The 13,508-nt window shown below is 45.8% G+C and overlaps 1 protein-coding gene across 1 annotated transcript; it reads right to left on the bottom strand.

The window, feature by feature from the left end:
• Positions 1–5,929: 5,929 nt before the first annotated feature.
• LOC147967035 (uncharacterized) lies at positions 5,930–7,309 on the bottom strand. Its single transcript, XM_087531020.1, has one exon. The coding sequence runs from the start codon at positions 7,307–7,309 to the stop codon at positions 5,930–5,932; it is 1,380 nt and encodes a 459-aa protein (XP_087387146.1).
• Between the last annotated feature and the right edge of the window lie 6,199 nt (positions 7,310–13,508).

Below are 13,508 nucleotides of genomic sequence, written 5' to 3' on the forward strand. Positions count from 1 at the left end.
ATGGACGTCAAAACGGCATTCCTTAATGGTTTCCTTAAGGAAGAATTGTATATGATGCAGCCGGAAGGTTTTGTCGATCCTAAGAATGCTGACAAGGTGTGCAAGCTCCAACGCTCGATTTATGGGCTGGTGCAAGCATCTCGGAGTTGGAACATTCGCTTTGATGAGATGATCAAAGCGTTTGGGTTTACACAGACTTATGGAGAAGCCTGCGTTTACAAGAAAGTGAGTGGGAGCTCTGTAGCATTTCTCATATTATATGTAGATGACATACTATTGATGGGAAATGATATAGAACTCTTGGACAGCATCAAGGCCTACTTGAATAAGAGTTTTTCAATGAAGGACCTTGGAGAAGCTTCTTATATATTAGGCATCAAAATCTATAGAGATAGATCAAGACGCCTCATAGGTCTTTCACAAAGCACATACCTTGATAAGATATTGAAGAAGTTCAATATGGATCAATCTAAGAAGGGGTTCTTGCCTGTGTTACAAGGTATGAAATTGAGCTCAGCTCAATGTCCGACCACGGCAGAAGATATAGAAGAGATGAGCGTCATCCCCTATGCATCAGCCATAGGTTCTATTATGTATGCCATGCTGTGTACCAGACCTGATGTAAACCTTGCCGTAAGTTTGGTAGGAAGGTACCAAAGTAATCCCGGCAAGGAACACTGGACAGCGGTCAAGAATATCCTGAAGTACCTGAAAAGGACTAAGGAAATGTTTCTCATTTATGGAGGTGACGAAGAGCTCGTCGTAAAGGGTTACGTCGACGCTAGCTTCGACACAGATCTGGATGACTCTAAGTCACAAACCGGATACGTATATATTTTAAATGGTGGGGCAGTAAGCTGGTGCAGTTGCAAGCAAAGCGTCGTGGCGGGATCTACATGTGAAGCGGAGTACATGGCAGCCTCGGAGGCAGCACATGAAGCAATATGGGTGAAGGAGTTCATCACCGACCTAGGAGTCATACCCAATGCGTCGGGGCCGATCAAGCTCTTCTGTGACAACACTGGAGCTATTGCTCTTGCCAAGGAGCCCAGGTTTCACAAGAAGACAAGGCACATCAAGCGTCGCTTCAACTCCATTCGTGAAAATGTTCAAGATGGAGACATAGAGATTTGTAAAGTACATACGGACCTGAATGTAGCGGATCCGTTGACTAAACCTCTCCCTAGAGCAAAACATGATCAACACCAGAATTCCATGGGTGTTCGATTCATCACAATGTAACTAGATTATTGACTCTAGTGCAAGTGGGAGACTGTTGGAAATATGCCCTAGAGGCAATAATAAAAGCATTATTATTATATTTACTTATTCATGATAATTGTCTTTATTCATGCTATAATTGTGTTATCCGGAAATCGTAATACATGTGTGAATAACAGACACCAACATGTCCCTAGTAAGCCTCTAGTTGACTAGCTCGTTGATCAATGGATAGTCATGGTTTCCTGACTATGGACATTGGATGTCATTGATAACGAGATCACATCATTAGGAGAATGATGTGATGGACAAGACCCAATCCTAAACATAGCACAAGATCATATAGTTCGTTTGCTAGAGTTTTCCAATGTCAAAGTATCTTTTCCTTAGACCATGAGATCGTGTAACTCCCGGATACCGTAGGAGTGCTTTGGGTATACCAAACGTCACAACGTAACTGGGTGACTATAAAGGTGCACTACGGGTATCTCCGAAAGTTTCTGTTGGGTTGACATGGATCAAGACTGGGATTTGTCACTCCGTATGACGGAGAGGTATCACTGGGCCCACTCGGTAATGCATCATCATAATGAGCTCAAAGTGACCAAGTGTCTGGTCACGGGATCATGCATTACGGTACGAGTAAAGTGACTTGCCGGTAACGAGATTGAACGAGGTATTGGGATACCGACGATCGAATCTCGGGCAAGTAACATATCGGTTGACAAAGGGAATTGTATGCGTGGTTGATTGAATCCTCGACATCGTGGTTCATCCGATGAGATCATCGTGGAGCATGTGGGAGCCAACATGGGTATCCAGATCCCGCTGTTGGTTATTGACCGGAGAGTCGTCTCGGTCATGTCTGCTTGTCTCCCGAACCCGTAGGGTCTACACACTTAAGGTTCGGTGACGCTAGGGTTGAGAAGATATGTATATGCAGTAACCCGAATATTGTTCGGAGTCCCGGATGAGATCCCGGACGTCACGAGGAGTTCCGGAATGGTCCGGAGGTAAAGAATTATATATAGGAAGTGCTGTTTTGGCCATCGGGACAAGTTTCGGGGTCACCGGTATTGTACCGGGACCACCGGAAGGGTCCCGGGGGTCCACCGGGTGGGGCCACCTATCCCGGGGGGCCCCGTGGGCTGAAGTGGGAGGGAACCCAGACCAAAGTGGGCTGGGGCGCCACCCCCCCAAGGGCCCATGCGCCTAGGGTTGGGGGGGAACCCTAGAGGGGGCGCCCCCTTGCTTGGGGGGCAAGCCCCCCACCCTTGGCCGCCGCCCCCCCTAGTAGATTCCATCTACTAGGGCCGGCGCCCCCCCCTTGGCACCCCTATATATAGTGAGGGAGAGGAGGGACTTCATACACCAGCCCCTGGCGCCTCCCTCTCTCCCTGTTACATCTCCCTCTTGTAGCATAGGCGAAGCCCTGCTACTGTGACGCCCTGCATCCACCACCACGCCGTCGTGCTGCTGGATCTTCACCAACCTCTCCTTCCCCCTTGCTGGATCAAGAAGGAGGAGACGTCTCCCGTCCCGTACGTGTGTTGAACGCGGAGGTGCCGTCCATTCGGCGCTGGTCATCGGTGATTTGGATCACGTCGAGTACGCCTTCCTCATCCCCGTTCTTTGAACGCTTCCGCACGTGATCTACAAAGGTATGTAGATGCAATCCGATCACTCGTTGCTAGATGAACTCCTAGATGGATCTTGGTGAAACGAGTAGGAAAATTTTTGTTTTCTGCAACGTTCCCCAACAGAGGGTGGGTCGCTAGATCCCGCACATGCAGATCATTTAGCTTTATGTTTTAGGCCCTAATAACTTAGGTTTTAGGAACTAGTCTATTCAAGTGGGGATGTCGTGGCGCACACCGCCACAACGTCACCTATTGCGCTACCGCTACAGTTGCGAGCAACCACTGCACCTTGGCGTCGTCTCGCCGTGGCGCCTACCATCCGCACACCTGGGCCCGGTGGCATTGGCACTCGCCAAAACTGCCGCGGGAGAGGATGAAGAGTCCCCGCGGTTGTCAGTGTCACCCATGCTTTGTGTAGCTGCATCCCTGACGGCAATGAGAGAGAGAGAGAGACACACACACACACACAGAGAGAGAGACAGAGAGAGAGAGAGAGACCTAGCAACGCGATCTAGAGTTCCCTCAACACTGCCATGCCGGGGCGACACGATAGGGGTGGGTGGGGAGAGAGAGTCTGTATTGGCAGTTTCATTATTCAGTCCATTGCTAATTAATATTGTAGCTAGTTACAATTAAAACAAAAATCTAGTGTGATATCCGCCGACGATTCATTTGGTCATTTGATGATACCAGAGTTATTCCAATTACTCATGCGACGGGAAAATGGCGGGCGTGAGAATACACGTCCACGTCATTTATACAGAGTGAATAATTTAAATGCATAAAATAAAAATAGAATCAAACATTGCAGGTACTTTATTTCCAGAACTCTTACATTTACATAAAAATTATGTTAATTACATCTCCGAAGAGAAAACCCCTGATTAAGAATTCCAACACATCTATTACATAGCATCACAACACATGAGTACTACAAAATGTAGAAATAAAATAAGACTACAAAATGTAGAAAGAAAAGTCCTCCTTGCTGTCTTCGACGTCGGCGTGCTCGGGGAGCCTTCAACTTTGTCTATGCTAACATATGCGTTGCATAACATTCATGATTTGACAATGTTCATTCAAATAGCACGTTTATGCCTAGCTCATTAATCATCACAAATATGTAGTAGTTGTCTTATTTAATGGTTAACTAGCCGGGCTAACGGTGTATTTGCAATATAGGGCATAACTATTTTTATGAGTTGGGTTTATTTTATAGCAACGTATATAGCGTTGCCTCGAGCCATTATATGCGAGGACTATATGAAACTTGTTGATGACATATTCGATCGCACTCATTATGTTTAGTGCGAGTAACATAGGCTATGACCCTAGTTACTTTTCTATGCATGGTACAATTTTAATCCGTATGAGAGATTATATTATGACATATGGGTTATGCTTAAATACTAGTTTTGCTTGTCTCAAACATGTCATATATGGGCATGCGACTAAGTGGATCTAGTCAAATATTTATATGGGTTTGAATGAGAATATTTCTTTTCTAAAGTTTCACTTCACTTGTATTAGTACTAACATCATGTAGCAACTTCGTGCCCATATGTAGCATAACCAAATGAAGTGTCGGAACTTCTTCTTACTTGTATTATCACCACGTAGCATAGATTGTATGCTTATGGTGTAACCAAACAGAAGTGTGTATCAGTATATGTTTCGCATGGACATGATGAAGTATATGACAATTCCCAAAGCCTAGATATATGATCCTAAACTATGAAGAGCCAAAGTCATGTATATTGAGTTGTCATGGCTTTGTTTCACATGGGTTTTCATTAGTACAAAATCCAAGCGTATAATGCTACTTCTTGAGACTAATGAACATATAGACGCATGCTCCAAGTTTACACCCTATACTGATGCATTTAGGGGTCTAGCCAGACTATAAATTATATGGAAGGAACATGTGTGAATTTCCAACAAAATATGACCTTATGAAACCAAATCAATATGAGCTTTATTTCTATTTCTATCCCTGATCTGTATCAACATGGGATGCAAGATAACCATGAGACCAAATCAAGATGGGCATATTTTTATTCTTGAATTGTATCAACATGGGATGCAAGATCGCCATGAGACCAAAACAAGATGGGTATAATTTTTTGGTATTGACTTATATCAACATGGGATACAAGATCACCATGAGACCAAAACAAGACATGTATAGTTTGCTCTTGAGTTGTATCAACATGGAGGTGCAAGACCACCATGAGACCAAAACAAGACATGTATAGTTTGCTCTTGAGTTGTATCAACATGGAGGTGCAAGACCACCATGTGACCGAACCAAGAGAGAATTAATTGGGCAGCACCGAACATATATAATGTGTACGGTGAAATGATAACATCATCAATGGATGTATTTTAGTCTTGAATTGTATCAACATGGGATACAAGATCACCATGAGACCAAAACAAAAGCGGCCTAATTTAACCTTGGTTTGTGTCAACAAGGGACGCTAGATCCCATGAGACCAAACAAGATGTGCTATGGATACATCAAGAATGAAGCCAGGAGGTTGCCTTGAATTCTGACCTCGCCTTGATGTCGTCACGTACGTGTGATTTGGTGGTGTAGATGAGCAGCCGCCCGTGTAGAGCAGCTCGTGAGCGATGCAGATGGTGAGCAGTGCGGCCGGCGACGTACGTAGACGATGGTGAGCGGACGGACGGCGACGACGGCGAGACGAACGGACGGCGACGAGCGGCTGGTGACGACGACGATGGCGAGACGAACGACCGGCGACGACGACGGCAAGCGGACGACCGACGGCGACGGCGAAGAGCGGCGTTGCAGCGTATGTGCGTGAATGATGGATGGATGATTCGTTGAGCAGCAGCGGCGGTGTGCGGGTGAAAAAATGAGCGACGAAATGAGACCAACCCCTTTGTGTGCTTGGTGACCATGTATTTATAATGAGGGGGAGCAGCAAAGAGCTATGGCTGCATGCGCGCGCCCACGTTCTGTGATCGTGTGATCGTGAGCGTGGCGCTGCTCCTTTCCTTTTCTCTATTTCTTTATTGCTTTTTTGAGGGAACGACCAAATTTATTCATCAAAAGCCATAATAAGTGGGATACAATGTTGGTCATGAGGTTGGTCAAGCCATACATGACGACCCTGCCGAAGCCTACGAGAATGTTTGGCTAAAGCATGTGCTTCATAATTAACAGCACGATTTTCGTAAGTAAAATTACAATTAAAAAGCAAAGACCTAGACTTGATCTCTCTGATTATTGCACCACTGCTACCTATCGCTTCATTGTTGATGTCATTCACCGCTTGCCTCGAGTCAGAAGCTATCACCAAGTTGTTGATATTCAGATCCGCCACTAGAGCTAGCGCTTCCATGCATGCTATCACCTCCAACATAGCTGGATCATGCATCCCCTCTATAACTAGGGCTGAGCTGCCCATATACCTTCCCTCGCCGTCTCTGCATACAGCAACGGTTGCGCCCCTGCTAGCAAAATATACCCCTGCATCAACATGAATCATACAAGATCCAGCAGGTGGGGCTTTAGGTCTAGCCACGGGGTCGCCTCTAGGAGCATCTGTGGTTCGCGCTTGAGGCTTCACCACCTCCTTGATCATATTCAGTTCTTGCAGATAGTGGTTGATGAAACTGCATATTGCATGCGGGCTCTGGAAGATACCTTCATGAATAGCTTTCCGTCTCCCAGCCCAAATCGCCCATAATGTTACCGAAAGCTTCACAAACTGCTCATGGGGTAGCGTTTCAATGTGCGTGAAGAGCCATTGTTTAGCATTCGGTTCCGTCGTAGTCGCGATCACTTGAGCCAACTCCTCGTCAACCATGGCCCAGGTGCACCTAGACATGGTGCAGTCGATCAAGGAATGTTTCCAAGAATCCTCAGCTCCGCAAAAGCCACAAGTACTGGAGTCTGCCATGTGCCGATGCGCCCTCACGTCGTTAGTGGGAAGAGACTGCTTTGACAAGCGCCATAGAAACATGCTGATTTTGCCTGGTACTTGTGTTTTCCACATTGTTTTCCACAGGATGGTTTCCTTCGTGGAGGAAGAAGGCCCTGACGAGCCTTCCATCCAAGCCTCCCTTCTCTGTTGAATTGCCACCATCATGTTATAAGCTGACCGGACTGTGAAGTTTCCACTCTTCTCAAAGTGCCAACACCAGAAATCATGTGTGTTCCATGTGCATATGGGGATGCTCATTATCACATGTGCGTCCATAGGCATAAACACGTCAAGAATCCTCTGTCTGTCCCACGAGGCCGTCGTGGCATTGATAAGTTCACTGACCAAAGACGGTGGGTTGGGGGAAATACAACCGTAGGGTCTCATCATCTTGTCCCTAGGGAGCCAGTTGTCTTCCCATACTCTTGTAGATTCACCGTTTCCAATCCGCTTTATCAGTCCAACTTTCAGTGTATCTCTACCTTCCACCATCGCACGCCAAACTTGACTAGGATGACTCCCTAGTGTTGCTTCCAGAATAGTAGAGTGTGGATAGTAGATGCCTTTTAGGATTCTTGCACTTAGAGAGTCTGGAAACTGCAGGAGTCTCCATGCTTGCCGAGCCAACATAGCTAAGTTGAATAACTCAAAGTCTTTGAAACCGAGGCCCCCCATGCTCTTGGGTTGTGTCATAGTTTTCCAAGAGACCCAATGCGGCTTGCGCTTCCCATTTTTGCTTCCCTACCAAAATTTCCTTACCAACATGTTTAGGTGTTCACAAAGACCTCTAGGGAGTTTAAAACATGACATGGAAAAAACTGGGACCGCTTGGGCTACTGATTTCACTAGCACCTCTTTCCCAGCTGCTGATAAGGCATTTTCAATCCATCCTTGGATTTTGCTCCATAGTCGATCCTTCAGATACTTGAAGGCTCCATTCTTTGAACTTCCAATATCCGATGGCATGCCCAAATATTTTTCATTCAACATTTCATTAGGAACATTCAGCAGGTTCTTCACTTCCAACCTTAAGCTGTCCGGCACCCCCTTACTGAAATAGATCGATGATTTAGCATGATTTATTCTCTGACCAGAAGCTTGACAGTATTGATCTAAAACTAGGTTCACCTCCGAGGCTTCCCCTCTACTTGCCTTAAAGAACAGCAGGCTGTCATCAGCAAATAAAAGATGGTTTACCGGTGGCGCCGACGGTGCCACTTGTAGCCCATGCAAACTGGATGACTCTCTGGATTTTAGGAGGCACGAAAGGCCCTCTGCTGCCAGCAAAAACAAGTATGGAGAAATCGGGTCCCCTTGTCTTATCCCTCTTGAGGGAACAAACTCTTCTAGCTTCTTTCCGTTGAACATGACAGAAAACTTAACTGATGTAACAAGATTCATGATAATATTAACCCACCTCTCATTGAAGCCCAACTTAAGCATGATTTCCTTTAAATAACTCCATTCAACTCTATCATAGGCCTTCATCATGTCAAGTTTAAGGGTGGATGCTTGGTGTTTCTTTGCTTTATTCCTCTTCATGAAGTGTAAGCATTCATAAGCGGTAATGACGTTGTCAGTAATCAGTCTTCCCGGGACGAAGGCCGACTGCTCTTCTGAAATAATCTCCGGTAGCACCAATTTCATCCGGTTGGAGATCACCTTAGATGCAATTTTGTACAAGACGTTGCAAAGGCTTATAGGGCGAAACTGAGTCAGTAGAGATGGGTTTTTTACCTTCGGGATGAGGACTAACACTGTGTCATTTATGCTCTCTGCTGATTCAGTTCCTTCAACAATTTTCAAGACTGTCGAGGTCACATCATCTCCACAAAGTTCCCAGTGATGCTGAAAGAAGTGGGCGGGAAATCCATCCGGGCCGGGGGCTTTTGTTGGGAACATCTGAAACAATGCCGTCTTGACTTCTTTCGGGGTGTAAGGGGCATTTAGCATCTCGTTCATGTCTGATGTAACCTTTGTAGGGACCGTTTGGAGGACATGATCCATCCCCTCCACCCCTTCTGTACTGTATAAATCTTTATAGAACGAGGTGACCATCTGCTCCATCTCTACAACAGTTTCTGTCAACTGTCCATCGCCCCGTAAAAGTGACTTGATGTTGTTCTTGCGCCTCCGTCTACACGCCCTGAGGTGGAAGAAGTATGTGTTTTTGTCCCCATGGACCAGCCAATCAATTCGTGCTCGCTGCCTCCATAGCATCTCTTCTCTGTGAAAGAGTTCTACTAGTCGATCATTCATCTTAAGTTCTGCATGTGCAGGTCCCGTTCTTCCTGGATCCTCGCGCAGCCGCTGCAACTGTTCTTTCAGGTATGCGATCTCTCGGCGTATGTTCCCAAAGTGGTCCTTTTCCCAGGCTGCCAGGTCTCCAGAAACACGCATCAAACAATCTTTCATCGCTTGCACCGATCCTCCTTCTGTCTGTGTCCACCCAGCCTGAATTGCTGGCAGTAGAGTTGGGTCTCTCTCCCAACAAGTTTCATACCTGAAAGTTCTAGGGCCCCTCCTGCATGCATGTGTGTCCATTATCTTCAGCAAGATGGGTATGTGGTCTGAAGAAGCAGCTATCTTATGTTCCACCATAGCCGTAGGAAAGGCCAATAGCCATGTGGTGTTGGCCACGCACCTATCGAGTCTGACTCTAGTGTACGTACCACCAGCCACTCTTTTCTTGAAGGTCCAGGTACTGCCCCTATAGCCAACATCAGTTAAACCACACGTATGCAATGCATCTCGAAAAGCATCCATCTGAGCCTGGCTACGCTGGCCTACTCCATCATGCTCGTGTGCGTGTATAACTTCGTTGAAATCACCGATCACCGCCCAGGGGAGGTTACTCAAGCCAGCAATTCCACGGAGCATGTTCCACGTTTTGTGCCTCTGATTTACCTAGGCCTCGCCATACACAAAGGTGACTCTTATTTGAAATTCAACAAGTGCAGCAATAGTAACATCAATATGGTACTCAGAATAACCGATAACTTCAACCTTTATTTCCTATTTCCAAAACACACCAAGTCCTCCACTTCTACCAGAACTACTAATTGCAAAGCTTTTATCAAAACCCAAAGTACCTACTAAATTCTCCACACGGAAGCCCTCTATTTGAGTTTCTAGGATACATACGATAGAGGGGGCATGTTGCTTCGTTAGATCACGAAGCTCGTGAATTGTCGCGGGTTTGCCAGCCCCACAACAATTCCATGTTAGGATACTCATTACGCCAGGCGCGACCCCCCTGGGAGGCCCGCCAAACGCGCATCATTTTTGTTGGTGGTGGTAGTCTTTCCCGAGTTCTTGTCACTTTGGTTCACAGCTGTCTTGGTTCTCTTTGGATCCTGCTTGGATGGGCTTGGAGGTATTATGGCAAGCTGGAGGGCCGAAGATTGACTCCCATCAAGCACCTCCAAATCTGTAGCTATTTTTCCTGAATTCTGAATCACTTCCTTAGCATCCCTCTTCCTGTTAGCCTCTGCATCCGCCATTGTTGTGTCCCGAGCTTGACTGCCTGTGCTAAAGCTGGCCTCACCGCTTGAGCGGCCTCCACCCCTACCTCCGTTCCTTCCCGACCTGCCTCTACCCCTGTTGCCTCCAGCTTCTCTTCCTTCTCCTGGCCCTCTGCCTGGCCCCCGGAACCAATCGGCCCGAAGGTTTTTGAACACCAAAGCTGACGGAGGATGGATTCCAGTCCCGCACTCCTTGAACAAGTGGCCAAGATGCCCGCAAACTGCACACCAATCAGGGAGCCGCTCATATTTCACGAGGAAGATCTCCCTCTTCTGTTTCAGGACCAACGAGACCGCGTTTTTTAGTGGTTTCGTCACATCGATTTTAACCCTAACTCTGAAGAAATTCCCTTCAAAGTCTTGGGATTTTGGCTCGGCATAGATAAACTCCCCAACAGTTGATGCCAGTGGTTTTAGCATACGGAAAAGGAGGTCCGGCAGGTCGTGAATCTGGATCCAAATCTCTACCTTGTTGAGTTCAATGGTGGACAGTCTAGTATATCCATCGTAGGGTTCAATCACCACCACCTTGTTCTTGAACTTCCATGGCCCCTCCTGCATGACTCTTTCCCAATCACCCAAGCATGAGAACTGAAGGGTGTAAAGGTTGTCTTCCAGTGGCCGGAATTTGACCTCTTGAGTGAGGTCCCAAGCAACACGCATATTCCTGAAGAACCAATACTGACTATATGGTTTGTCATTGTGGACTCGAGCGATCGCCATCCATCTAGCTTACTCCTCTGGAATATCTCCATCTTCCACAACTATGTCCGAAAGATCCTCCTCCTTCAGACCCAAGTCCTTCATCATCTTGTCCACATCGCTCAGGCAGCTTCAGAATCCGCTGCCGAGCCCGCCATCACGATCTCTTGTCCGAGAAAACCTGGGTTGCCGTGGACGGGAAAACCCTAACCACTCCTCCCCAATAGCGTCGGTCGAGAGGCAACGCTCTAGACCCCGTAGCAGACAGAGGAGGCAAGAGAGCGAGGTCTCCACGTCGATCGCCAAAGCGCCGCCGGGAGGAGACGAAAACCCTAACGAGAGGGGAATTTGGAAGATAGATACATCATTGACAACATCTTTACCCCCACACAAGAGGTAAAAGTAATAGTGTCGGCTCACATGAGAACGGTGTCGGCTCGCCGCATCTTGATCTACGGCAGCTGGAAGATCAATCCAAGATTGACGGACATTTCTCTATCGCCGTTGATGTTGCACTGGATCAAACGAACCTTCAAAGGACTCTCGTAAGATGGGTGCTTCTTCAAACAGAGGAATTGATGGTGCAGATGTTGGATCTATGTGGCCTGTTTTGAGGTCACCAGGTGTAAGGCACACTCCCTTCCATTCCAGGGAACGTTTTTGCATTATTCCCAAGCATTGGCTCGAAGTATATTTCGAGCATTGGTGGGCCTTCCTGTTGAAGACGACGCTGATGGCAATATGACCGAAACGCCGCCTCTTTTCCCAGGTAGCTTGGAGTTGGGTGTCTCCACCATCTTCTCTTTTCCCTTGTAAACAAGTGGCAGAAACTCGAATTTCTCAGACACCACTTTCTTTCCCTTGTCCTTGGACTTCTGGTGAACGGATGGTCCTGCTTCAACAATCTTTCCTTTCATTACTAACACTGGAGCATTAGTAACCACTCTTGCAGAACTCTGAGCAACCCTCTTTCTAGCAGCCCTCGTTTTCCTCTTTGCAGACTTTGACAAAACAGGTGTGAACCCCTCAATTGGTGGAGAAGTGACTTCTTCTTGATCTGGTACAACTGGAGATGCAACAGTAGTCTTCCAACTTTCACTTAGTGAGGTCACAATAGGACCAATTGGCACATCAAGTCAGAGGTCACCGAAGCGAAGGGTCACAAACTGTTGCACTTGGCCCTCCATACCTTCAAAATAAAGAAAACCATATATTAGTTTTCTTTGACTTTTTTTTTGTATATGGGTACATAATGTTTTAAGCTTTAGTACTATGGGAGTTGATATGTTGCAATCCTATGTTGGAATTCAAAGATGAGGGGAGAAATATGTTCCACCAGGCGTGCCCGAATCTGATGACGGGAAAATGGCGGGCGTGAGAATACGCGTCCACGTCATTGATACAGAGTGAATAATTTAAATGCATAAAATAAAAATAGAATCAAACATTGCAGGTACTTTATTTCCAGAACTCTTACATTTACATAAAAATTCTGTTAATTAAATCTCCAAAGAGAAAACCCCTGATTAAGAATTCCAACACATCTATTACATAGCATCACAACACATGAGTACTACAAAATGTAGAAATAAAATAAGACTACAAAATGTAGAAAGAAAAGTCCTCCTTGCAGTCTTCGACGTCGGCGTGCTCGGGGAGCCTTCAACCTCGTCTATGCTAACATATGCGTTGCACAACATTCATGATTTGACAATGTTCATTCATATAGCACGTTTATGCCTAGCTCATTAACCATCACAAATATGTAGTAGTTGTCTTATTTAATGGTTAACTAGCCGGGCTAACGGTGTATTTGCAATATAGGGCATAACTATTTTTATGAGTTGGGTTTACTTTATAGCAATGTATATAGCGTTGCCTCGAGCCATTATATGCGAGGACTATATGAAACTTGTTGATGACATATTCGATCGCACTGTATTATGTTTAGTGCGAGTAACATAGGCTATGACCCTAGTTACTTTTCTATGCATGGTACAATTTTAATCCATATGAGAGATTATATTATGACATATGAGTTATGCTTAAATACTAGTTTTGCTTGTCTCAAACATGTCATATATGGGCATGCGACTAAGTGGATCTAGTCAAATATTTATATGGGTTTGAATGAGAATATTTCTTTTATAAAGTTTCACTTCACTTGTATTAGTGCTAGCATCATGTAGTAACTTCGTGCCCATATGTAGCATATCCAAATGAAGTGTCGGAACTTCTTCTTGCTTGTATTATCACCACGTAGCATAGATTGTATGCTTATGGTGTAACCAAACAGAAGTGTGTATCAGTATATGTTTCGCATGGACATGATGAAGTATATGACAATTCCCAAAGCCTACATATATGACCCTAAACTATGAAGAGCCAAAGTCATGTATATTGAGTTGTCATGGCTTTGTTTCACATGGGTTTTCATTAGTACAAAATCCGAGCGTATAATGCTA

Source organism: Triticum urartu, chromosome 6A (assembly GCF_056163025.1).
Source record: "Triticum urartu cultivar PI428250 chromosome 6A, HENAU_Tu73, whole genome shotgun sequence".
NCBI classification, from domain to species: Eukaryota; Viridiplantae; Streptophyta; class Magnoliopsida; order Poales; family Poaceae; genus Triticum; species Triticum urartu.

Coding starts and splice junctions, on each gene's coding strand:
- LOC147967035 (XM_087531020.1), bottom strand. CDS start 7,309: ATGGTGGAAGGTAGAGATACACTGAAAGTTGGACTGATAAAGCGGATT.